General features: G+C 45.4%; 1 protein-coding gene across 2 annotated transcripts in view; it reads left to right on the top strand.

Moving 5' to 3' along the window:
* Positions 1 to 26572, top strand: part of TRMT6 (tRNA methyltransferase 6 non-catalytic subunit) — a 206652-nt gene that overhangs the window by 157554 nt on the left and 22526 nt on the right. The window contains exons 9-10 of one of the 2 annotated variants that reach the window (XM_085612634.1): positions 3830 to 3932; positions 4463 to 4683. In XM_085612634.1, coding sequence (XP_085468760.1) covers positions 3830 to 3932; positions 4463 to 4468 — 109 coding nt within the window. In that variant the 3' untranslated portion in view covers positions 4469 to 4683. Of the gene's footprint in view, positions 1 to 3829; positions 3933 to 4462; positions 4684 to 26572 lie in introns of those variants that run through there. The other variant, XM_085612633.1, reaches the window with a different exon arrangement.

Below are 26572 nucleotides of genomic sequence, written 5' to 3'. Positions count from 1 at the left end.
CGTGTCGCAGTCGCACCGGAGTCCCTCTCAGAAGCTCCCCTTCATCTGAGCGGTTCTGGATTCAACGCTGTTTTGGGTTTATCCTCCCGAGCAGCGAGTCCAGGATATTCAGGCTATGATTCCGATCTTTCAGCCTCTGTCCCGGGTTTCAGTCAGGATGACCCTCCGGCTTCTGGGCCTGATGGCCTCCTGCATCCTGCTGGTGTCACATGCCAGATGGCATATGCGGGCTCTGCACTGGGACCTGAAGTTCCAGTGGGTGCAGCATCAGGGCAACCTGTCCGATCATGTCCAGATCTCGGAGGGCAATGCACGGCAATTGCAGTGGTGGCTCACGAATCGCAATTGGGTCAATGGCATATCCCTCTCCCTTCCCCAACCGGAGCACACAGTGGTGACGGATGCGTCTCTCCTGGGATGGGGATGCCACTTGGGAGAGGTGGAGATCAGAGGCCTCTGGTCTCCGGCGGAGTCCCGGCTCCATATCAATCTGTTGGAGCTTCAGGCGATCCGACTTGCACTGAAGGCATTCCTTCCCTCTGTCCGGGGAAGTGTGGTGCAGGTGTTCACGGACAACACCACCGCCATGTGGTATTCCAACAAACAGGGCGGGGTGGGGTCCTGGACCCTATGTCGGGAGGCTCTGCGCCTCTGGATCTGGCTGGAAGCTCAAGGCATTACCTTGGTGGTTCAACACCTGGCAGGTTCTCTGAACGCCAGGGCGGACGAACTCAGCCGCCGGTGCTTGATGGATCACGAATGGCACATTGGAATTTCCAAGGCGGCACTCGCTCGGCGCCGCTTTTCGTCGCTAGTGGAGTTGTGGTCTGTTGTACGCCTTTCCGCCTATACCACTTCTGCCCAGAGGGCTGAAGAAGATTCGGCGCGACCGGGCCCAAGTCATCCTTGTGGCTCCAGATTGGGCACGAAGATACTGGTATCCCGAGCATAGCGATCGATTTCCCCCGATCCGCTTGCCTCTTCGGGAGGATCTTCTGTCGCAGCAGCAAGGGACGGTCCTCCACCCGAACCTGTCCAGCCTCCACCTCCCATGCGTGGAGATTGAGTGGCGACAGTTGACGGCTTTCGATCTTCTTCCCTAAGTCTGTGATGTCATTTTGGCAGCCAGGCGTCCCTCCACTAAGACGGTATACGCCTGCAGGTGGAACAAGTTTGTGGCATGGTGCACAGCTAAGGCTGTGGATCCCCTTTCTGCTCCTCTTTCTGAAGTCCTTCTGTTCCTTCTTTCTTTGGCCCAGCAAAGGTTATCTTTCGGCCATCTCCGCCTTTTTACGGCTTCCAGATCAGCCTTCTCTCTTTAAGTCCCCCGGTTGTTAACCGTTTACTAAAAGGCATTACGCACACATTTCCTCCCGTGCTGTTCATAATGCCTCAGTGGGACTTAAACCTTGTCTTGACATATCTGATGTGCGCTCCCTTTGAGCCCCTTCATACCTGTCCTTTGCGGCTTATCACTCTCAAGATGGCTTTCCTGGTAGCTATCACCTCTGCCAGAAAAGTGAGTGAGCTCCAGGCTCTTTCTTCCAAACCTCCTTTCCTTTCTGTTCATCCAGACAAGGTGGTTTTAAGGACCCGTCCTTCTTTTTTGCCAAAGGTTGTCATGCCCTTCCACATCGGGCAGACCATCACTTTGCCCACCTTCTTTCTGCCTCCGCATCCTTCGAAAGAGGAAGAGAGGCTCCACGTGCGCTCTCGTTCTACCTGCAGCGCACACAATAGTTCCGGGTGGATGACAGCTCTTCGTTGGCTATGTGGGCGCCAAAAGAGGTCGGGCTGTGCACAAGCGGACCATCTCTCGGTGGGTCGTTCTCTGCCTCAAGGCCTGTTACTCGTTGGCTAAGAAGGAGCCCATTCTACCAGGGCGACGGCAGCCACTACTGCCTTGGGATGCGGCGTCCCCTTGCAGGACACTTGTCGGGCAGCTACGTGAGCCTCGCTGTACACGTTTACCAAGCATTACTGTCTTGACAGTCCGGTCCGGAGAGACGCCTTCTTTGGCCGTTCTGTTCTCCGTGACTTTCTGGTGTAATCTATTCGCAGACCCACCACCGGGGTTGGTATTGCTGGGGTATCTATTCTAAGGTAAGGAATCTATCACGAACGTGTCTCTTTCAGATGCACAAGTTACTACTGGTGTAAAGATAGAGCTGTAAGAGACATTAGTTAGTGATGGATTCCTTACCGCCCCACCCATCCTCCCCGTTCGGCGAACTGATTTCTAGGGTTAAGGTCATCACTTTCAGGGCCGTAGTTTTCTTGGCACCAGTGTCCGTTTCTTGCATGTCTCTGCGTTCCTGGCGCGGAAAGTCGTGTACAGAACTGACATCAGTGCGCATGGGTGGCACCTAAGTAGTCTCCGTGGCGTCATCGTGGAGCGACACGACGCCACCTACTGACGTGCAGGGGTACTGCACGTCAGGGGAGGGAGGGGGGGGAGGGGTAGGGGTAGGGGTAGGGGAGGTGTGTGTGTGTGTGTGTGTGTGTGTGTGTTTGTTTGTTTGTTTGTTTGACATCCTCTATATCAGGCCTCTATTGTGATAGCTCTGCCAAGCGACCAAAACAAATAATATCATGTGTGATGAACTTGGCCCTTGTACAGAATGTTCAAGGTGTTTCGATAGAGTGCCTACGAAGTGGTAGTGTAAGCAAAAGTGAGTTAAAATAATATTATCCTGCATGTGCACGTAAATAAATGCGTGTCATATGTCATGGTGTTTAGGGAGAGAAGGCAACTTAAGTATGTGAGCATGTAAAATGGGGTTTCTGAACCGTACCTCGTGTACCCATGTGACTGGGGAGGCAGAAAACTGCCAAAATATTGCCTCTAAAATAATCCTTGCCCAAGGGGCTGTTCCCTAACATATAAATAAAGTCTCTGGTGCCTAGTGAATTTCTGCCGGGCCTAAAAATATGGCTGAACTGCTCCCAGGAGGGGGGCAGAAAACAGCCAAAATATTGTCCCCATAATGGGTAGCCACCCTTGTCCAAGGAGCAGCTCCCCTATATATGACTAAAACCTCTGGTGTCTAGTGGCGTTTGCCCCCTTTGGGAGCAGATGGGCCTACAAATATGTCCGATTTAGCATCCAGGCAGGCAGAACACTGTCAAAACAATGTCCACATTATTGGGAGCGACCCTACACAAAAAATATATTTCGCCCCAGAAAAATCCCTGGTGCTAATGGGTGAATTCCAGCTGTATGATAGCAGCCCCACCCGTGATCACGCAGTAGGAATGCACTGCAAAGAGACACCGGGGTAAGGAATAAACTCTTTCCTTTACCCCTGGTGCCTCTTTGCACTTTCTGACCCCTCCCATGAGGAAAACTCGCCTCCTTCTCTGCACGGCACTGAAAGCAAATGCCTTCCAGCGGCTCTGATGTCGGTGTGCACGCCAATGTCATCAGATCGCTGGAGTAGTGGGCAGGGATGGCAGCAGAAGCACTTCCACTGTCGTCCCTGGTGGGGGCCTGTAGAGGGGCAGCCCACAGGGGGAGTGCCAGTGCTTCCTCTGTGGGTGGGTGCAGCTCCAAGAATTCATCGGCATGCAAGGGGTTGATTCCCGTTTTTATTCTTCTTGTTTTTGCAACATGTGGCACAACAAAAGATTCTTACATCACTGCCACAAAGAATAATGTGTATGTAACTTATGAAGGTGAAACAGACAGAAGCATTTTTGCTCTTCATGAAATCCCAAAATTATTTTTCAGATACCCATGACATCTTTTTGTTTGATATTTCAAAATGTTCACTACTTAAATGATGCTTTAAATTACTTTGGGAAGTAACTGTGAAATTTTGTGTTGCAGGTTAATAATAGCCTGTAGATTCCATCCTACTCCGTTACTACTTTCTTTATTAGAGCTAGTTGCTCCATCTCGACCTTTCGTTGTCTACTGCCAGTATAAGGAGGTAAGAAATCGCTTTGTTGTTCTCACAGTATTTCCTTACAGAATTCCTCCCTTTTAAGCTCCGCCCACCCCCGGTTGTTAGGCTTGTTTTGTCTGTCCTGCAGGAAACCAGTGTGTTTTACATCTCACATAAAAACTGTATATTTTTCTAGCTTTCCTTCTAATAGTCGATTGAGCAATGCAGTCAAGAGTATCAAAATGAGTATGACCATAATGATACCTAGTGCCCCACCAGGTCTCTAAGATTCCATGGATCTCTGCTGCTCCATCAACACTGTGTCGTAGAGGAAATGACAACAAGCATTTTCAATGCAATAGGTCTCGCATTTTCGAAATTTTAAGCTATTGGCATTGTAAATGACAGTGCCATTTATATATTTTCAAAACCAACACATAGATAAAAGGCTTGTCATTTACAATGCCAGTAGCTCAAAATCTCGCAAATGCGAGACCTATTGCAATGCCAATGCTTGTTTTTTTTTTTTGTTTTTTTTTGTTTTTTATTCAATACTGCCTGTCATTTTCCCACAGGTCTGAGAACGTTGCTGCCTGCTCCATGTGCCTGAGCCCGAAATTATTACGTGAGAGTACGTAGCAAGACAGCCAGAGCTGCCCTCTGTAGGATTGGGAGTTCAAGTTCTTCTCAATTCCCCAGAGCTTCAAGAAACATAGAAATGAACGTGACCTTGTGTAATGTAACTTGAGCTCCTGTAAAGCGATCTTCAAGTCGAGCCCGTGCTATGTAAAACTGCAAAAAATAAAGTAAAACAGCAAAGAAATTAAGTCTAAGATGAGGATGCCGTTCACTGTGTGGCTCGCAATGTTTGCAACGTGTATTTTTAAGCGGGTTTTTCGGCTTTTTTAAGACTAAATGCTGCACGGTGAGAACAATGCTTGTAACATGATATGCACTGCGCGGAGACGCACGCCCTTGTCTTTTTTGTTCAGTAACACAATGTTTTGCGTTGTGTAACCATTGCTCGACTGGCAGCCTCAGCCAATCAGAAAGAGCAAAATAGTAAAAAAAAAAATCTGAAAAGAAGGGTTGTCCATGACTACGGGCTTCGGCACATTCTCACCGTATCCTGAAGTGACGAATGTGTGTGGGGACGTGTCCAAGAGAGAGGCTGAGATTATTTTTCTCTGACAGCCTGGCTACAGAAGAAACCACTGCAGACTGCTGGAAAAACGAGGAAGCGGCGGTTCACACGCCCCTTCCCTGCTGCTACCGCTGTCTGGGACACCAATGTATCAAAGAAAAAAAAGTGCCTACCCAATAATTAAAGGGCACTGGATAACGCCGCGAGTAAACGATCCAGTCCAGGTGGGTGGGGCCAAAAGGAGACCGGGCTGTAACAAGGAGGGACTAAAAAGCTTCGTTCACAATAGAAAGCCAGCCTTTAGCATTCACTACGACGCAAGCCAATGGGAAGAAGGGGCGGGACTTAAAACACCCTTCTGAAAGCTGCTCGATTACAAGAAGCCTCGCAGAGTGAGCAGCGCAAGCTCGCTGCAACGCAGGTCTGCGAGACCTAAAAAAAGTATACATCTTCACCTGCATACCAGTGGGAAAACTACCTACGCAAGTTCTGTGCCTCTCTGAAACACTGATCAGGAAGAGGCAATCTGACTGAGGCACACCACATAAAAGACTGGTCCATACAGCATCGCTGCTGTTTTATTATCAGCAGGAAATCTTCCAAAGTTCCTGTCAGTGCAATTTGATATCTACTGTTCTTCCCTTCCCCGCACCCCACACATTCCTCAGGGCTTCCAGAAATCTTCCATCGAGCTAGCTGCTCTACCTAAGACAGTCCTTCTCATGTGTCCCTCGCCGGGCATCTTTCACATTTAATCCGTGAACAGCTCCCTGATCAGAGCCACTGTTAGAGGTAGAGACTCAGAAAGGTCTAAATCCTAGCGCTGCCTTGACTTCAGCAAAAGTAAAGCACTTTTTAGAAAGTCATCCTTGGAGCATAGCTACCAAAATTCTGTATTGGTATTGAATTTAATTAGATGCCTGATAAATATTCCAACAGCGTATGTATGTTCTCTGTTACTGCTCCCAGAGCTGTCCCAGGAAAAAAGTGATTTCTACTAAGAAGTGGGCCTTTTACAAAACAATTTACTCCAACCTATGTAGGGCAGGCCAATCTCAAAATCTGGTATGTTCTGCTTTTTACGCATGAAGCACCACAACCTTGTGGGCTTCAATGCACTACGTAGGGGAATCTTAGCAAATGTTGAAAGCAGGTCTTTCCAGGTCAAAATGGTTTACTTTGATCTGTGCTGTGTGCAGTTTGTGGATGGCATACATAATTCAACTTTGTGCAGAACAAGGAGAACATGCTGTAGTGGCTCATTCGTCGGTTCTTCCTCAGATCCAACTGCAGAACTGTGCCCTAATAGGTTTTGTGGCAAAAGCGATCATCATGGTCCTTGGGAGGTATGCGTGCTTGCTCTTGCAACAGTGCTTTTGGGTGCACTGAGCATGATAGAATGAAGGAAGGAAATACATGTCCTATCAGACCTCGTAATCCTGGCTCATCCTACTCTATAAATGAAGATCACACCCTGCTGATTGTGTTCAGTATTCTGCTGACACCAACAGGGTTCCAATTGCAGTCCTGAGCATGCTTTGCTTTTAAAGTCACCCAAGTGGGTGGCATAAAGCTAAACTGCAGCCCACAAACAACAGCTGACCTTTATGCTATTGGTGCATTCTCCTCCGCCGTATTACTGCGGCCTTATTAAATAGTCCGGAAAGTCAATCCGCATTAACCAATGTTACTTTGTCTGAGGGGTTAGAGCACATGCAGCGGGGGCTGTTAAGCAGTGTTCCATTTGCCAGTGTAACAAAAAAAAAAAATGAGTGAGGCCGGGGCCCGCAGAAGAAAACAGCAGATTCTTACACTCGTCATTTCTAGAATTTGTAATTCATCTATGTAGAAATCACTGAACACTTAAGGTAGATGTTAGAACTACTTTGCCTTCAGAAAACACTGCTGCATGAACTCTTACTACAGGATAGACTCTGAAGTAGTCGGCACTTCTCTACATGACGAGTTCAGCTTTTTATAGGAGTTCTGGGCAGATCAGTGAATGATGACTTCATGAAAACAATAGCCAGATAGGAACAAGTGGGTAGCCCAGAGATCCTCCCCTGGTTAAACGTTTAACTGCTGTTAGTTCCAGTCGAAAGACTTGCAGAAATGTACATACTTCTGCAGCCTGTGTCTCCGATTCGGAAACTGGATTTGATCTAGAGTTTCCATTCAAATCTAGTATTTTCAGCAAGACTGCAAATAATCACAAATGAGAGATGGTCACACACTGGTAAAAAAAACAAGGAAGTTAACCGCGGGGCCAAAGTGAAAGTGATCGCGGGGGGAAAATGCTACCGCCGGCCACAGCTTGCAGTGCATGTGCGCGAGCAGCAGTAATCACGCCATATGGCGCCTCTGCCCCCGCACATACACAGCAAGCTGTGGCCGGCGGTAGCATTTTTTGAAGCCCGTACTTAGTCTCGCCAGACCAGCGCAAGCGCTGGGTCAGGCGAGACCTAAAAACGGCATTGCGGGATGTTGCATAAATTACTGAATCATCGTTGGTCACAGTCTGATGTGGCATTTATCCTCACTGTATTGTTTAGTAAATGTCTGATCATTAAATGTTAGTATGGTCCATATTCATTACTTTGTGGAGAAGTCACAGAATGCTAGCAGTACAGAACTTATCTCTCAAATGTAGGGTTAAAATGATTCGCTATGCTCCGAAAACCGTGGTGATTTATATATTACAAGTTTTTCCCTTGTATGTCTGGCTAGTCATTGTCTGGGCCAGTCACCAGCAATTTGGGATTTCACAGACTGTCTTTGGATCAAAATCCATATTCAGGACTGTTTACCAAGCCAGCTCTAACTGATTCTTTTGACCACAAAGAGCACTGTTATATAGCTTACATGTATCCAGTTGCTCATTATATATAGTTCCATCTGACGCTTATACTAATAAGTGCAATATGGGGTGTGGCAGACGGGCACCATGACATTCTCGCTGTAGAGGTTTTCTTTCTCCTGGTTGCGTAGACTTGAGAAGTATCATTGAGTGCGCCAGATTTCGTCTGAAAGAAATAGCAGGCAGTGCAACATGCTTCCTTGGTTCCAACTTAGAGGATTACGGTTTTCAGTGGCCACTGTGTTGAAGAAGCAGTGAAACACCCGGGTGACCTCTGGGCAGTACTATTGCTGGGAGACCCACGAGCTGCCTCCCTCATGTGTACCAGCTGAGGAAGCAATAGGTGTAAAAGTAAACTCCGTAGAGATTGCCCCTTAATATGGGCATTTTAGATGTTTCAGTGCACAATTGATTGCAGTACCTCTTGACTAGCTGCAAAATTTGATGTTTGGTGCAATATGAAGAGTGTACTGGAGGTTCCTGTTCTGCAGAGGGACTCGTGAGGACATGGGTAGGAAGGTGTAGATTGTGATTGGTCTGGGGTGACTGAACCCCTTCACATTTTACGCCCTCAACACCACAAAGTGGCATGCATCTCCACCCATACTAACATCTAGAGGAACCTGCAGCTGGACACCTCACAGAAAGAGGAAACCACTGGAAGGAGAAAATAATTATGTGAGTGGCATATGAAAGAAGGCGGCTCACCCTGAGTTTAGCGACACACACACAATGTGAATACAAAGATTTACACGCAGAGAGGTAAGCTGTATCTGCAACTCGTGGGTTCAACATGGAGTAACACTTTGAGAGCACCTGGCTCACCTTATAAACTCATGGCGAGGGCTCTTGTTTTACATCTACTGCCGCCTAGAGAAACATTGTCTTTTGAGAACATTAAAAAAAGGGCAATAGAGTAGAAATAAGTAAGGCAATGAATAGGTATAAGATTTCCCTGAATAGAGCTAAAAGGGAATGGGATTTGAAGCAGTGGATGGAAATAACAGAAGCCTTTGAAATTGGGGATCAAAAGGCTTTTTGGAAGCTGATCGCAGTTAGTACTCCAACTTTTGACAACCATCTTGAAGCAGTAATAACACTGGATAGATGAGTAGCCCTTTTTGGAAGTTTATATAAAGAATGGACTATTGTTAACCCACCCAATAGACCCCCAGTAGAGAAATTAGGTGGGACTCAGAGGAATTCTAATACTGTAGAAATTAGGCTACCTGCCAAAATTGATCATCTTTTACATGTTATCTTAGCTGAAACAGTCCTAGCACTAAAACAGATGAAGACGGAAAAAGGCACTGGGTTGAATTGAATGCCAGGCGACTTGTATCTCCCAACTAGAGATTTGGTCCCCATATTTAATGGGAAATGGCATCCTAAAGTGTTAACCAATTACCCCAACCTGGCATGGAGCTGTTATTATTCCTGTCTACAAAAAGGGGAATAGAGATGCCCCCTCAAATTATAGCGTGGGTATCACATTAACAAGCACTGGAGCCTTGTATCAACTGAGATTGACCAACCAAACTTACCTACGCACTCCTTCAGAAAGGCCATGAGCATTAAGGACCATGTGGTACATTCCTTTCTTGAGGACCCAGTTGAACCGACTATCCAGTCACTCTGGAATTTACCACCCGTCATAGGCCATTTCAAATGCGGGTCATGTAAAGCATGCCCTACCACAATCCAATCAAAGAAGTTTGTCTATAAACATCAGACTATTACATTGCAATCCCATACAAACTGCAATTCTATTAACGTTATCTATGGGATCCTCTGCCCCTGTGGCCAATTATATATTGGCCAGACACAGCAAAAAATTAATGTGAGAATTCTACAGCACCAGAGCAGAATAAGATGCAATGTGGCTGGTGCACCCCTAGTTGAACACTTTCATCAACTGGGACACAGCCCTGATCAAATGCAATGGATTGTGGTGGAGAAAACTGAACTGGGCGCCAGGGGAGGCAATATATCCTCTATCCTGACCATCAGGGAGTCCAAATGGATGAATCGCTTTGATACTATTAACATGGGTTTGAATGAACAAGATCCCAGTAATGCACAATTAGCCACTCTCAGTAATTAGGTTATGATGGTCATGGTATTTTTGTTTCATCCAGCTCTGATGTCTAGCCCGTTGTCAATGTCATCTTTGAAGCCTTTGTCATGTTGATCGTTTGAAGCATGTGACTTATCTACGCAATGTTCATATGTATATCAGAGCTTTCTTTCTACCTATATACCTATCCAAGATGCCATTACGTTATCTTCTTCAGTATAATGGGACAATGATCATTCATACAAGCCCACATGCATGTAAAAATCAATGCACATCTAGATGTTTCTTTTTTTATATTATGTCATGTACTGTATTGTATTATATGTATTTGTATGATTTATTTTAAAGTATTTCCTCTCTGTCACACAACCATTTGCCCTTTTACGCTCATGAACCCGTTTGGATCATTGTTGTTGAGTGACACAATCTAAGGTTTGGAGATTATTTAAACAATTTATAAATACAACTCGTGTTTTTGAGAAACATGTTTTAGCCCTTAGCATAATCCACTTAATTATTCATCACCTTTATATTTCATTAGTATAGCCTAACTAGCCAATTGCTCCTTCCCCCAACAAACTACTCAGGTTGTCTTTCTTCTAATACACCGGCGCGGGCAGCATCTAGCGTCTGCGCCCGGTTGAACGTCACGCGGCGTCTCCTTATGAGTGCGCTTCCCCACGGGTCCAGTGCTTTGTCCAAAACCCCGAGCACCGCATTCATGGATGCCGTCTAAGGTATGGGAGCTCCCTTTTCTATCCTTCCGTTGAGCCGTTGTTTCACAACCCTTCACGCTGGGAACGCGACCCAAGGTTTAATGTGTGGCATTTTTTCCTCACTCTGTATTATAGCACGTTAAGATCTTTTCCGTCTAAGTATATGACAATTTCTTTCCTTTTTAATCTTGGATGTGATGCTACTCTACCGCGCATGGCATTGATTGAGATTCCGGATAGGTTTTCTTAAGATAGGCTTGAACATCTGTCGTTTTTCCTATTATTGACGCACAGTTAAATGACAGATTGGACGTCCCACCACGTTTCACGGTTTTGACTATTCCCGCTTTGATCGAACGCTATTCTGTTGATGACAGATTAGGGGACCAGGTCCTTGTCGCCCTATATCCTCTTGGTTTGGATTACAATTTGGGTTTTTTAAAATAGTACTCTTTTCATTTTATTTATAGAGGCCGATTTCCCCCGTGATTAATTTCACTTACCATACCGATGTATGCTACGGCGTGTGATGATGGAGTAATTAATACCCCCTTTGTGATTTGATCAATACTAGTAAGTTCACATTTATACTCATTTATACTATATGAATCCAATTAGCCGTTTTATGGATCATCACATTGACACCCTAAATTCGTTATAGGTGTTCTTCACTCTCACCCGTCTTTGGAGCCCACCAGCCCTTGCGCCTTTTGACGCCAAGTTGACAGTGACTAGATGTCCGTTCTCTAACATGGTAACTATGGTGATGCCTTCCCTCACCCAGTCTCCCTTATTAATCCTTGTGGGACTCGATACAACTTTTAATACCTACCCAATGTCTTTATAGGTGCCTACCCTTCTTGTCTCACCGTCCACTTTGTCCTGAGGAAGACCCCGCCAGTAAGGACTGAATCAACCTACCTATGCCTAGGGGTCGAAACGTCGACATATGATTATGCCAGTACTCTCAATAGTGCAATGAGCACTGTGTCTCTTCGATTGTATATGGTTTTTGTCAAATCATCTAATCTCTCATGAATCAATTTCATCCTGATTATTTGGCACAATATTACGTGCCCAGCAATTGATTTGTACCAGTGTTATAAATATTTGTATGTCACTTATCCCATTACCTTACCCAACTCGTCACTCCCTTACCTTTTCCCCTTGGCACCCCGCACTTTTTGATCAATGTGAATTTATTTACACATATATGTGTTTTATCTAGGTGTGATTAAATAACACTTGGACTTGCCTTGATTGTTGCAATATTCATTGTTGTTGATTTTGTTCAGGCTTTAAAAGCACGTATGTTCTGGGACCATTTCCTTTCTACCCTCAAATTATAGGCTTATAAGCCTGTTGGACAACTCACAAAAGATTTTCTGTTGGCAGGTGCTGTCCAGACTCCATGAATGGATAGACTAGAATTAACGTCCTCTTAGATGCACAAGCAGGCTTTAGGACCAAGTTTAGCACTCTTGACCAGGTCTTATGCTTCAAGATGTTATGTTGGAAATATGTCACCTTGAGGCAAGACCATTTATGTGTCGCTTTTATTGATTTTAAGAGTGGCATTTGGCCTGGTTCCGAAGGAAAATCTCTAGGAAGGCCTGGTTGAATATGGAATCGCAAGAGATCTACTTTGGATTTTAAGGGTCCCACATACAGAAACATATGCCAAGGTGAGATAAAATATGGCAGGGAACTTATCGGATAGAATTGATATTGGGCGAGGAATGAGACAAGGATGTGTCCTTGCTCCCACGCTTTTCAGTTTATATATCATTGGAGCTGTCAAATGGTTGGCTGAAGGTAGGCATGATGCCACTACATCTGCAGGTGTATCCCTTCTAATCTGCTCTTATCACAAACTTCTATGGAGCTGCAATCGGAACTGCATGCTTTTGTAGCTTTCTGTGAGAAAAGGGTCCTAGAAGTAAATCTTACAAAATCACAGTTTATGACGATATATTCCCATTGATCCTGCAGTGGGAAGGTGACCATAGATGGGGTTCCCCTCGTGTGGGTCTCACACTTTGATTACCTACTTGTCAGATTATCAGAAAATCTGACGGGGGCGCTCAACTAGAAAAAAATAAAACCATCTTGCACCTGAAAGTTTCAGAAATTGGGAAGAAATACAAGGCCGCCACCTCTGGGGGCGCGGTGTCACCTATTATCACTCTTTATAGAGCCTCTGCACGAATGGTGGCAGCCTATGGTGCCGAAGTATGGAGCTACGTGAAACCAGTAACCCTCCCTAAGGTTGAGAATACGCTTATCAGGTCTCACTTTCACCCGCCTGTAAGTACGCCTATTTTACCATTGAGATTAGACTTGGCATTAAATCCTATACATTTGATTACCCTTCTTAAACCTTTGCTCTGTTGGATCAGACTTTGGTCCACTGAAGAGTTAGCACCTTACAGGGAGTCACTAAAGGAGCTGATAGCCCTTGATAAAGAAGTATGTACCCACTGGCTGGATATAATAAGGAAACTTTCAGTTAGCATAGGACTGCGAGAAATATGGAGTTCACTAATACAGAGAACTAAAGCAGATGTTTAGAAAATAAAACAAATGTACTGGGAGGAAGTGATGCAACAGACCTGGAGAGATCAGCTTGAAGTGAGCATATCTGGATTGTTTTTGAACCACAAATGTTTTCAGAGGCTGGAGCCTTATATGGGCAGAATTTTCCCCTTCCAAGCGAAATGTTTATATGTACAATTTAGATGTGGCCTTCTCTCGCTGAGAACTAACACTTCAAGGTGGACTAATATACCTCCAAAATCTAAATATTGCCCAAGCTGCTCACAGATAGTAGAGACTGAAGTACATTTCTTATCCTATTGCCCCGCTCTATGAAGGCACGTAAGAAATTGATAATTGCCATCTGTAGACTTATGGGGTGAGGCATTATTGGGAGGCCGTAAGGATTTTGAAAAGTGACCCAAGGAAAAAAAATTGTTTTGCGGTCTAGAGGTTTCTTTATTGTGCATGGAATCAAAGAAGTAAGGCCCTACTTATCTCAAAGCTTTGACTATCGATTACGCTAGCTAATTCATCAATGTATTAACAGCTGGATGGTTTTAAGTGTACTAAATTGGAACTGTATGTCTAATTATTTCTTCAATTAATCAGTCAAGATCGGATGAAATGAATGATCTATGGTTTAGATATGAATGTATTTAATATATATGTATAATAGTTTCAACTGATTGTAATTTTTACAGGAGTTCTCCAGCACTGACTTGAGATGATACCAGATTTAGTCCTAATTATTATAATATATATTTTAAATGTTCAGCAAACATAGGATTTTTAAACATCTATTTTAAGTAATTCTATTATGAATGTAAACCTTTTATAGCTTGATATCCAAAATAAAGTTTTATATATATATATATATGTGTGTATATATATAAATATACCTACATACACATCTACTGATTCTTCACCTTATATCCCTTAATGAACTTGGGACACTTGCTTGGAAAATCTGTACTAAAGACACCTTTTTGCGTTAAGAGATCCCCTTTAATTTAAGTCTGTGGGTTCTACAACTAAATGTTTAATTTCCAGTCTACAGAGTGCCCAGGGACAATGTCTCACTGTCCTACTCCTGTTCTTTTTTTCTTTCTCTTATTTTTGACTGTCCAGCTCCTACCCTTCTTTTTCCTCCATTCTTTCTTCCTGCTAATTCTACATTTCTTACAGAAGTCTATGACATACACCATGACTCGCATGTGTGCTCATATATGTGCTGCACATTCAACTGGGAAGGACCTCTGGGCAAAATCGCCCAAAGACCATCATCTATAGGAGAATGTACCACTGAAAGTCTGCAAAATGAGAAGTTGGGTTACTGATTAGTATTACTGGAGTGGGTTCTAAACTTAAGTTTGATGCTTACCAAGTGTTAGAAATGGGATTTCTGGTTGGCTAAGGCTTTCGCCAAAGCCAGGCAGAAACCACCACTCTAGTCAGGGCAAGGGAGTTACACGCTGAAGATAAACCCCTGCTAACCCCCTTGGTAGCTTGGCACGAGCAGTCAGGCTTATCCCAGAGGCAATGTGTAAAGCGTTTGTGCAACACACACACGCACACACAGCAGCAACAAACTAGGCACAACACAGAAGAAACTCCACACAAAGTTATATCAAAAATAGACTTGGTATTACCATAGACACATTAGAAACATAATCACACATTTACACGGTGCCAACTGGCACTAGGCAATATTCACAGGGGATTATATACAGGACCAGGCCAATCGGGCCACGGTCAGAACCATCAGAACAGGTAAGTAAATATAAACCACAACCAGTAACTACTGGTACAATAATGACCTAAGCATTATCACAGGCACATTAGACACCATCCTAAAATATTCTAGCATGACATTCGGCATAACATTACGCATAAATCACAATACGCATAAACATATTAGGCCTGAACTCAGTAGTGCACCACAGTAACACCACTACAAGGTGCAAACATCACCTTAGGGCCTTGCGCACTTTCACCCTCCCACCTATGACCTCCAGGCCAGCTGGCCTTCCCTAGGGCTCAAATGCCCTCTGTCCAGAATGACAGGGCGTTAAGCTGCCACTTGCAGCTAAAGCAAAAGGTACCCAACGCGCTGGCACCACTGTGCCTCTTGGGTCCCCTTATGGGACTCCTCAATACACTGGCCTAAACGTTGCAGCTGCTGCTAATTGCGGTGCAGCTGTGCAGCAAAAGATGGACACTGGCACTCACTGCCCTCTGGGTCCCCACTGGGACTCTCCTAAACAAATATGCCAATCGATGCAGCTGCTCTGGTGTGGCGCAGCTGAGGTGAAGAAATCAGAACTGGCACCATGGTGCCACCTGAGCCCCTCTCTGGGACTCTCTAACAAAAATGCTGCCCAATCGTTGCAGCTGCCCGCTACGGCGGTGCAGCTGTGAATACACAGAGGCCCTGCTCTGGGGCTCTCTAAAAACAAATATGCCCCTCGTTGCTGCTGCCCGCTCTGGTGTGGCGCAGCTGTGATGAGCAAAAAGCAAGTCACCCACAGAGTGCCGTGGGAGCCCCTCCTTCCAGGGGCTCCTTCGGTGCTGAAACCACAATGGCACCAACTGTGCTCTGAGAGCACCATGGAGGCTCCACACATCAGCCCCCCACTCACCGGCAGTCCGGGGCTTCTTTTGACTTCACCCGTGCCCCCTCCTGGGACCCAGGACTTCGGCGTGAGGCATGCAAGGCTCCAGACTCTTCTCATCTGCTCCTCGATTTCCTCGGCGGGAGGCAGCCTGTTCCAGGCGAAGGAGGGGCAGTTCTTCCTCTGCAGCCGCCGGACTTCGGCCACACGCTGGGCTAACTCTTGCACTGCGGGAGCCCTGCCTTCAGACCGTCTTCCACTGCCTGACTTCCTATTTCCTGCGCTCCTCTCTCTGCGGCTCGGCCGCGGCTGTGGTTTTTTCGGGCCAATTTAGGAGTGCGGGGTGGGCTCCCGCCTTCAGTTTAGAATGAGTCTGCCTGCGGGGTGGGCTCCCACTTCCATCGAGGCATCAAGCGGGGTGGGCACCCGCCTATTAAAAAAATATATAGCACCGATGCGGGGTGAGCACCCGTAAAAGAAATAAAAGCATAAGCTGGGTGGGCACCCGCAATCCAAGTACACCATAAACCGGGTGGGCTCCCGCTCGGCACGGCATCCCGGGGGAATCCCTATGATGGGGATTCCCTCCAAAAGGATGGCAGCTCAGCACTGCGCAGCCCACGCTCTCCTCCCTCTTGGGTCCATTAAAATAAAAGCGCTCCCAGGCGCTAGATGCAGCAGACAGTCTTTAGGTCCAGGAGACATAGTTGGGCCCAGGGAGGCCAGCACACAGGGCCCTCCAGCAGGGAGGAAAGCCCCCGTGGCGGTTCTTCCTGGGCCCCAGCAGCAGCAGCAAGCCCCCAGTACAGAACAAAACCGATTTCATGGGGTCACAACCCCTATATTTATATCACACAATCTCTTTGTCTTCAGTACAGGGCATGGGGGAACCAAATGCAACTGGTTCAGGGGGGATTTGGAGCACTTTGTTTTCCAAGCTCCTCTTCCCCTTTGTCAGGTGGGGGCTCGTCATCAGACACACCACAGGGGCGCTGAGTCAGCATTCACTAGGGCAGGCACCATCCGATTCAGAGTCAGGGGATTACCCCGCCCACTACTCCCAGCACAGATGTCCTATTCAGCCTAGCGCTGACTCACCCTGCCCCTCCTGGAGCCACACACCCCTCCCAGCCCCTGTCACTCACAAGCCAGACATGCAATTCACATCAGGCAGGCAGACACATAGCACTCAGAAATGCCAACTTCCTAAAGTGGCATTTCCCCCATAGTCCATGCATTTATTCTCAATTTCATACATGCTAAACTCGACCACTCTGTTCCTCTCATACCATGAATTACCACTGAAACACACTGATCAGGGAATCCCCTATGCATTCCTATGGGCGGGCAGGCCAACCTCACAACACGTACACAGAGAGCGCACGCACTTTACACGGGACCACAGTGCTAAAGTTCCCGGAGGCCTAAAACCACCAACACCATGTCAGAAAGAAAAGGCAAAAAGTTTAGGGGTGAACCTGCCAAAAAGGGCCAAGTCCAACACCTAGACTTGTTGATTTTACTAAAGTTACACGTATAATATACTTGCCTATTGGATCTTTCAGCCATCCCTCTTCATCCAGTTTTTTGTGACGTGTCATTAACATTTCTCCAGTATTAAATCTTTCATCATTCCCTGTTGTTGAAGTGGGAGTCCCAAGGTATTATAACAATCAATCAGTATTTGTATAGTGCAGCACTGTCACCCCGAGGGGTATCTGGGCACTGTGAATGCGACGTTAGAATAAAGGTCAGAAACTAGCAGAGGCAAACTAAAGGTCCAAAACTACCAGAAAGAGGCAAAATAGAGGGCAGGAGTGAGCAGAGAAGAGGCAAAAAAAACAAGCAGAGGAGGCACAAAACGGAAGGCAGCAGAGGGTAGCAGACTGCAGGCAAGCTGGATAGGAGGACTATCGCAGGGGGATCTAGCACGAGGAACTGCTGGGTCTCGTCAATCCCAGAAAGTCTGCAAAAGCACCCACTGCCACAGTAGTCCCTAGCACTGAAGAGAACTACTTTGAGTATGGATGTGCTCTTTGTCAAATTGCAGAATGCCACTTCTGACAGTGAAGTTAGCCAATGATTGAAGTCACTGTGCCATAGTGTATGCTGTAGTGGGTAGAAGAAAAGCAAATAGGTTACTTGCATGTAACTGTAGTTTTCAATTATTGGCATTTGTAGATTGACATGCTTGTCGTCAAAGTGGGAGTCCCACAGTACCATAAAAAAGCTGTACATAACATTATAATAGTCTATAATAGCAATGAAAAAGGAATCAAACTCCAGCCAGTCAGGCAGTAGCACCTTCTACAACACTCCTCACAGAGGCCGAGTTCCTCAGATGTTCTACTGCATGCCATGTGAAGGGCATCTGCATGAGCTCTACTCAATTTTTGTCAATCATGTCAGAATCGTTAAGGAAAGGGCTTTTCAGACCCTGTGGGGAGAAAATACTTTATTCTGAAGACCCACACAAGGACTTTGTCTACTACCTCCACTCTACCCATAAGGTAAAGGGCTGCAAGATCTGTTGTACTTTTTCAACCAAGACTCTAAAAGATAGGGAGGGGAGGCGTGTTGTGTGGCTACAGAAGTCAAAATCGAAAAGATCTCCTCTTTCTGAGGAAGAAGATAATGACAACTCTTCTACCTCTCAAACTGTCCAATAAAAAGGAAAGTTTGCGTGACCAAGGAACATCAGAATCTAGGAAGGCCATAAAAAAGATTCACCATGAGTCTGCCAGGGACAATTCTCAAAAGGAGAAAAAAGAGAAATTCTGCTCAGAAACTGAGGTCTGAACTCGTAATGTTGGGTTAGGGTACCAAGAAGGCATAGTGGGCAAGGTAGTTACTCCTATCCCCCTGGAAGATCAGCATAAAAAGGTAGCGGCAGCCCCGTTGCCGGTGATTCAGAGGAAAAAGGTAACAGCAGTCCATGTATCAGCTGACAATAGTAGGAAGGCCACAATGACACAAGCCAGTAAAAAGGAGGTGCCAGTTTTTAAGGGTAGTTATATAAATCTCCCCCCTGACTGTGCACCCTATGTGGTGGTTCTCACTAATGTTCCACCTTTAGTCTCCAGCCTGTCTACGCCATATCATGAAAATGATGATTCTTTAAAAAATAAAACTATTTCTTGGTTACACAGACCATGCGGGTTTCCTCTGAATTACTCTGATCAAATACTAAGCACTAGAAGAGTAAATTGGATTGGCAACTCAAGGAAAACCTATAGGGGCGATTGTGTTATTGTGAATTTTAGATATCCACAACATTTTGCTACCGTTTTACTTAGAGCTGCCTCTTTAACCCCTGATGAAGACAAAGTGCATGTACACCCACTGGGTTATTTTTATAACCACTTGAATAATGCACCTCAAGCTATCAATAGAGGTAGACCCCTTTTCCCCATTCCTTTTCCAACCTTTGAGGTTCCAACATATAATAGATTTCAAGCTTTTAGCTCTTTGGACCTGAATGATTGACAGCCAAAGGTTGGTGGGTTTAATGTGAACCTACATGGGGCCATGTTTAACATGATACCACGACGGGGTAACATTGATACCACGCCTGCTACAAATGGGGCCACGAATGATCTAATCCGCATCCGGCCGAAGTATGTGCCCGATGTTGAGAGGGATGCAGCCAATTCGACTGACACCTGGGCCGGGTATACCGACGCAGGTCCAGCCGAAGACAGGCCGGAACGGATTGTAGATATGGTATACGATAACCAGACCTGTATCTCTGAAAGTTGTATTAAGAAGGGGACAACCATGGTGAGTTGGAATATAGCAGGATGGGCTTCAAAGGAAAACAATCAGGGTTGGGTGGACCTGGTTGGGTCGTACGATATCCTCTGTTTGCAGGAAACGTGGTGTACCAGTAAACCTAGTGTTGATGGCTTCGCCTGTTACAGCTTGGAAGCCATAGAATCGAGACCTGGTAGAGCTAAGGGCGGCTTGCTTGTTCTGTTGTCCGTGGATTTATCACTTACAGTTGTTAAACATATAACTGTAGGAACACACTCACAAATTCTGTGGGTTAGAGAAAAGGACGGCCACGAGGTGGTGTTAATAAAGTTTTACAATAACATTTTTAATAATACCCGACATCTAGTTATTGAGGAACTAGAAAAGTCACTCATGAAGCTTGTTACCGAAGCAAACTTTTCTTTTAAGTTCATCTGGTTAGGTGATTTTAATCTTACCATTTGCCCTTTGTCACTTTCTAGGGCTTGTGGAGTGCTAGACAATAGTGATAATTATATATCACATTTTCCCCATAATGCATATGGTGACGCAATTAACAATCTCATGGCAACTTATGATTTAGAGTTACTGCACCTGGTAAGGATGCAGATGGCCAAGCTATTCCCACTTATGCGGGAAGGAACCTTAATTCCCTCATTGATCATGTTATGGTGTCATCATTTATTGTGTCCAATTTTCAGACATCAGTAATACAGGATCCTACACTTAGTGATCATAATAGTATCGTAATGGTTACTGAGATATGGAAGTGTAGCAGACAACAGGTGACAAAAAGCCTGTGTAACATTGAGTCGCATAGGCGAAATGGAACACGGTTGAGATGGAAGGGGGATAAAGCAGCAGCTGTCATGGGTATGATCGTATCTAAATCCTTGGTTGAAATTGAAGGCATTCTGAATCTGGATAGTAAATCTACTGTTATCATGAATAACTTTATCAAAATTAATAAAACTATTGAGGGTGTCTTCACCACTAGTAGGACGGCTAAGTCCCATCAGGGAAAGGGTTGGTTTGATCATACATGTACCTCTATCTAAACCCGACTGAAACAGGCCCTAGGAGTTAGGCCTAGGGATAAAACCTTGGTTGCCTACTTAAGATCTGAATATAAATTGGCATTGTTTAGAAGGAAGAAGGATTTACAACAAGAAGCGTGGGATAACCTATCGCAGGCGGCTGAAACTTCAGATAACTGCCTGTTCTGGTCCACGGTTAATTCTCCTTTTCTCAGGGACGATAAAGTACCACACCTTGTATCTAATGTTGGTAGTGAGGCCTGGATTTCTCATTTTACGGCCATAGTTCAAGGAACAGGCCCTATTGATGTTGAACCAAGAATTTGGCCCATAGTCCCTCTAGACATTACTCTGTCAGAAGTTGAGAACAGTATTAAGTCTAGTAAGGGGGGGAAGGCGCAGGGCCCAGATGGAGTACCCATCGATGTATATAAGACAGTACTACTGATGTGGGGACCCATACTTACCCTGGTACTGAATGCTGCCGTAACAACCCTGATTCCACCTACATGGGGAGATTCGATCATTGTCCCTATTTATAAGAAAGGGGACAAGGCGGTAGCTAGTAATTATCGTCCGATCAGTCTGCTCGACGACTCAGTAAAAATTATGAGCAGAGTATTGTTATTTAGGCTGGAAGAGTGGGCGGAAGCAAATGAGATCCTGGCAAGCTCGCAATATGGGTTTAGAAAGGGACGTGGAACACTAGATCAATGCCTGAACTTGGATTTAATTATCGGAAAGTATACTAGGGCCAAGTCAGGCACATTATATCTTTGCTTTGCCGATCTAAGCAGTGCATTTGACCTAGTGGACCATTCCATCTTATGGCCAGTCCTGTTGGAACTTGGCGCACCAGAGGCTATCATTTTTTTCTTAGCAAGATTATATGATAGAATGCAAACATGTGTGCGTTTCGGGGTAGGAGGGGAGTGTACCCCAAATTTTGACGTAAAACGTGGGATAAGACAGGGCTGTGTCCTAGCCCCTTTTCTGTTTACTTTATTTATTAATGCGGTCGATTCGGTCTTGAAAATAGTTAAAGCAGATGCTCCCCAGATTGGTGGAACAGGCGTCCCAGTTCTGCTTTACGCGGACGATGCTGTGCTCCTGTCCCGGACCCCGATAGGTCTGCAGCGACTAATGGACCAGTTTTCAGACTTTATCAGTAAACGGAGGCTAGTCATTAATAAGAGTAAAACTCACACTATGGTTTGTGGAACTAGAGGTAAAAAAAATCATGCCTTTTTTATCTTTTTTTTTTTTTTTTTTAAACGTATTTTTATTGCAGAATTAAGTATGAGAACTCCATAATAGCGACCCATGCCCACAATGTGTCTCATAGCCCTCGCATCATTGTAACACTTTACACAGCCATTCAGCCCACATCCCGGAGGCTGGGCGGCACAACATTACCGGTCCCTGAGTATCATAACCATCCTGGCACAATAGAGCAGGTAAATCTCCCATGGCAACATCTGCTTTTCTCCCATCCGCCTCAGTCCCCAGCTGTCCGTCAATATATTAATACAACACCCCGAAAACTCCCCCCTTCCCCACCCTCCCACCCACCCATGACTGCTGGCGGGGGCCCCGATCATGAAATCTAGCTTACTATTGCTACTGCTACCGTTGTTTGCCTGTGGCCCCTAGGCCTCGTGGAGCCCTTCCCTCCCAGTCCTCCTGCTCAGTGCTCTCCAGCCGGTAATCTTTCATAGCCTGTACTATCTGCTCCCATGCCCTCACCCATTCCAGTCCCTTCTCATCCCCTGCCCTGGTCGCCTGACGCCTCCTAAGCACACTTTCACAGCTAGCCCACTTCAGCAACTCAGCCATCCATCTCCCATACGACGGGCCCTCCCGCGACTTCCAGTGCCACGTAATTTCTCTCTGGGCCAGCAGGAGGCCCAAGTCAATGAATTTACTGGACACTTTCGTCTTCGCCGTGTGTGGGAACCAGAGCAATAAGCAGGCCGCCATATCAAACTCCACCTCCCGGTCTGTGACAGCGTTCAAAAGCTCCCCCACCTCAACCCAATACGTCCCCAGCCGGGGGCACCCCCACAAGAGGTGGTCGAGCTCCGCTCCAAGCTCCATACATCTCGGGCACGCCGCATCCTGTACCTTAAAATACCGTTTAATCCTTCCCGGGGTCAGATAAGCCCTATGCAGTACAAAGAAATGCACCTGCTGGAAGCGGGCATTCCTACTTCCTTTCCATGTCCTCCGCAGAATATGACTCCACACCGTGTCCGGGATGGGTTTTCCTATACTACCCGGTTCCAACCCCTCCCGTAGCAGCCGGGAGTGGATGCAGGTGACCGCCTTAACATGCCTTTTTAGGTCTCGCCTGAGACAGCGCTTTAGCGCTGCTCTGGCGAGACTTATAGTAAGCACTTTTGGAAGTGCAAACGAGTGCTTTCAGGCCGCCAACTACTGTGCATGTGTGCCGGGCGCGCGCACCATTTGGCAGCCTGAAAGCACTCGTTGTCTTTCACTTTAGCCGCTTTGATGTTTTATCGTGATCGCGATCACTTTCACATTCGCGGCCGTAGGGCCGCTTCCCTTCCTACTTTAATGCACTGTTAAAGCAGAATCCACGCGTCGTAAAGCATGCCCGCCCCCACTACCCCCTCCCACTCCCTCCTCGTCAGCTTCAAGACCGGGCATTCTAATCTTCCCTTTCATTCAGTGATCTTAAGGCTGCCCTGAGACTCGGGGACAACACACTGCGTGTGATTTACTGGAGCAAACCGGAACATCAAAGCCCCTGAAACACATGGGGAAAGATCGTTCGCTTTTGTTTTACTATGGACGCCTAATTACTTTTCTACATCGATACACTAGGTGCATGGCCGGTGAAGTGCACATGTTCTACATTCTTCTTTTCAATGCACGTGTCTCCGTAAAACAAGCATTTGCAATGCAATAGGTCTCGCATTTATACGAGTTTGAGCTATTGGCATTGTAAATGACAATGCTTTTTATTTAAGTTTGGTTTTTTTAAAACATAAATAAAAGGCACTGTCATTTACAATGCCAATAGCTCAAACTCGTATAAATGCGAGACCTATTGCATTGCAAATGCTTGTTTATCGATGGGGTGAAAGTTCAGGATGTGGATAAATTCTGTTATTTGGGTGTTATCTTTTCTCATGATGGTAGTTGGTCCCATGATTTAATGAATGTTAAGTCCAAAATGAAGAAAAGTGCCTACGGTATTTTTAAATATGCCACTAAGATCGGCGACAGAAGAGTCAGTGATATGATCCAAATATATAATGCCAGAAGTGTTTCCATCGCATTATATGGGGCTGGGTTGTGGGGCCATACTAATGTTGACTCCTTGCAAAGGGAAGAAAACTGTTTTGTCAAAAAATTGCTTTGTGTCCCCACCTCAGCCTCCACTGATTTAATCCATAGAGAAGTTGGGGTTGCCCACTTAAGTGACCTGATTTTGTTAAAGCCACTAATGGTATGGCATGCAATTTGGACTAAGGAGGAGAGAGTTTTTAATCAGTCCGTAATTAAGGACGGTCTTAAACTGGACTATTTTTTTAACATACCATGGCTCAAGTATATTGTGGATAGTTTTGATACTATATTTGGACTCGATATAGCGGCAGATCCGGGTTCTTCTGGCAATGTTTCAAAGTTAGATATGAAAAATATTTTCATGATGTATCAAGCCCAAAAACGTGCAGTTTTAAGTGGACGCCTCACCTCAGTTATTCTGTACAATAAATATATGTATAGTGATGGCTTCCAACTGTATTTGAGCCTGGTAACTAAACCAGCTCATAGGTTTGTTCTGACTAGACTCAGACTAGGGATGGCCCACGGGTTGGTGGCTTTTCCTCAACTAAAGAAACAGCCAGTTGGACCGTGCCCATGTGATGGTCACTCGAAACCGAGCACCCTGCACTTTATGCTAATTTGCACTCTTTTCTTGAACATGAGGATTGTTTATTTAAAACCAATTTTTAAAAAATATGCTATTTCTAATGTGGAGGATGCTATGAAATTGATTTATGAATTGAATTCTCCGGACAAATTTTATTGCCACGTTTTTATGTAAGTCTATTCAGCTTAGGAAAAGCGTGATTTTTTTAATCTTTTATGTGTTTCTTTTTGTATAGCATTTTGCTTGTGTGCTTTTATGGTAATTGTTTCTTGAATGTACCGAATAAAGCTTCATGAAATGAGGTCTGAACTCACCTCTCCATCTTCAAAAACTGAAGTGTGCCCAGAAAAGTCCTCCTCGGAACCGTGAACAACAAAGCCAAAAATTGCTTTAAAAATATTGACGCGATAACTATTACATCAAATTCCAGCATAGACTACGGTGACATCGATGATGCCACGCACTACATTGTTGGTGTTGATCCCGTCAGCAACAATTTCATTGAAGGCTCCATCATTTGTGGCAGTACAGCACTCTACGACAACACCGTCCATTGGGAAGATAACTTTGGTGACATTGAAAACATCAGAAAAGCCCTCATAACAGGAAAGTGCAACCACGGGCTCGACGACAACATAGTCAACGAGCATGGAAAACACACAAAACATTCCTGCTTCCTGACCATACTTCAACTAAGTAAGGTCTCTCCCCTTCCTCCAAGTCACCTTTTTGATGTGGAAGAGTCTGATGATTATGGACCATTCGTAGCACCCCAAATCCCTCCTGAGATCCACGTCCAGTATCAAGAGGAGGATGATAATGATGAGCAGTACTATTGCAAATATTATGTACAATAACAGACTCAATAACCCTGAAAGGCCTAAGCAGCCTGGGGAATACTTCCAATATTATACCCATTCTTCTTCCCAAGAAGGAATGGTGCAGGTACCTTTAACCTTCTCTCAAGGCATGCTGCAGGTTTATTACAAAAGATTTACGCAACCAATTAAGCCACCATCCCCAGTACAACTCAGCATTCCAACTCCACCTCCGAGAACACATTGTCCTATTCCACCACCTTTGACCCCTTGGATGACAACTGCTTCCAACATTGCAGCACCCCCTAGAGATGATCCATCCTCATTGGATGAAGACTGGGATTAAGGAGAGATCGCAGACAATAAGTCTATTCCCAACTAATGGAATGACTATTTGATTCCCATTCCTTTTCCACCTGCACCACAACAAGGTGGACTCTACCAGATGACTGTGGAGGCTTCCATAATCTTATAGGAAGAACTGCAAAACTATTCCAGCTGCCAATGGCAGTTAAGCAATCTGATTGTTTTCTGTATGATTTTAAAGAGACTGCCAAAATATCTGTGCTTTTAACCCCTATAGTTGATTTCATTTGGGAAGAAGGCATGAAAACAATGAAAAATCCAGCTACGGTCGCTGTCTTCTTACCACGAATCAACAAAAAATATACGGCATGAGAGCATTCGCCTGCATTTCTGATAGGACATCTGAAGCCAGATTCACAGTGATATCTCCGGTGACTGAGCGCCCTCCGGTCCAAGAATCCCTCAACACCTATCTCGGCTCCACCAGATAAAGACGGCAGACACCTTGATAATATTGGCTAGAGATTCTGCGCAATGTTAGCGATAACGGTGCGTGCTGTGAAATTTAGTGGCCATATTGGGCCAGTACAACCAGCAAATGTGGTCCAACATTAGTGCTAATATAGATCTTGTGCCTGACGAAAAGAGCGCAAGTAAGGAAAATATTACAGAAGGGAGAGAGAACATCTTCCAAGATAAAAATCAACTGGATTTAAGCAGCTAGCAGGAGCTGGGGTCCTAAGGTGTAGGGATGGTTAAAGGCAGCGTAATTTGGGCCTGAGGTACAGAGCAGGATCCTAGACATGTGAAGCCTTATTTGGAACCAAGTTGATGACGCTTTACAGGCCATTAAGGCAGATACTGACACTGCCAAATCTCTGGGCACCTTTGAGGAGCATGACGAAGGAGTTGTACGTCTTACA

This window comes from Triturus cristatus, chromosome 6 (genome assembly GCF_964204655.1).
Source record: "Triturus cristatus chromosome 6, aTriCri1.1, whole genome shotgun sequence".
In the NCBI taxonomy this organism is placed as follows: Eukaryota; Metazoa; Chordata; class Amphibia; order Caudata; family Salamandridae; genus Triturus; species Triturus cristatus.
The sequence above is the reverse complement of the archived record's forward strand: the minus strand, read 5'-3'. Positions and strand labels throughout refer to the sequence as shown.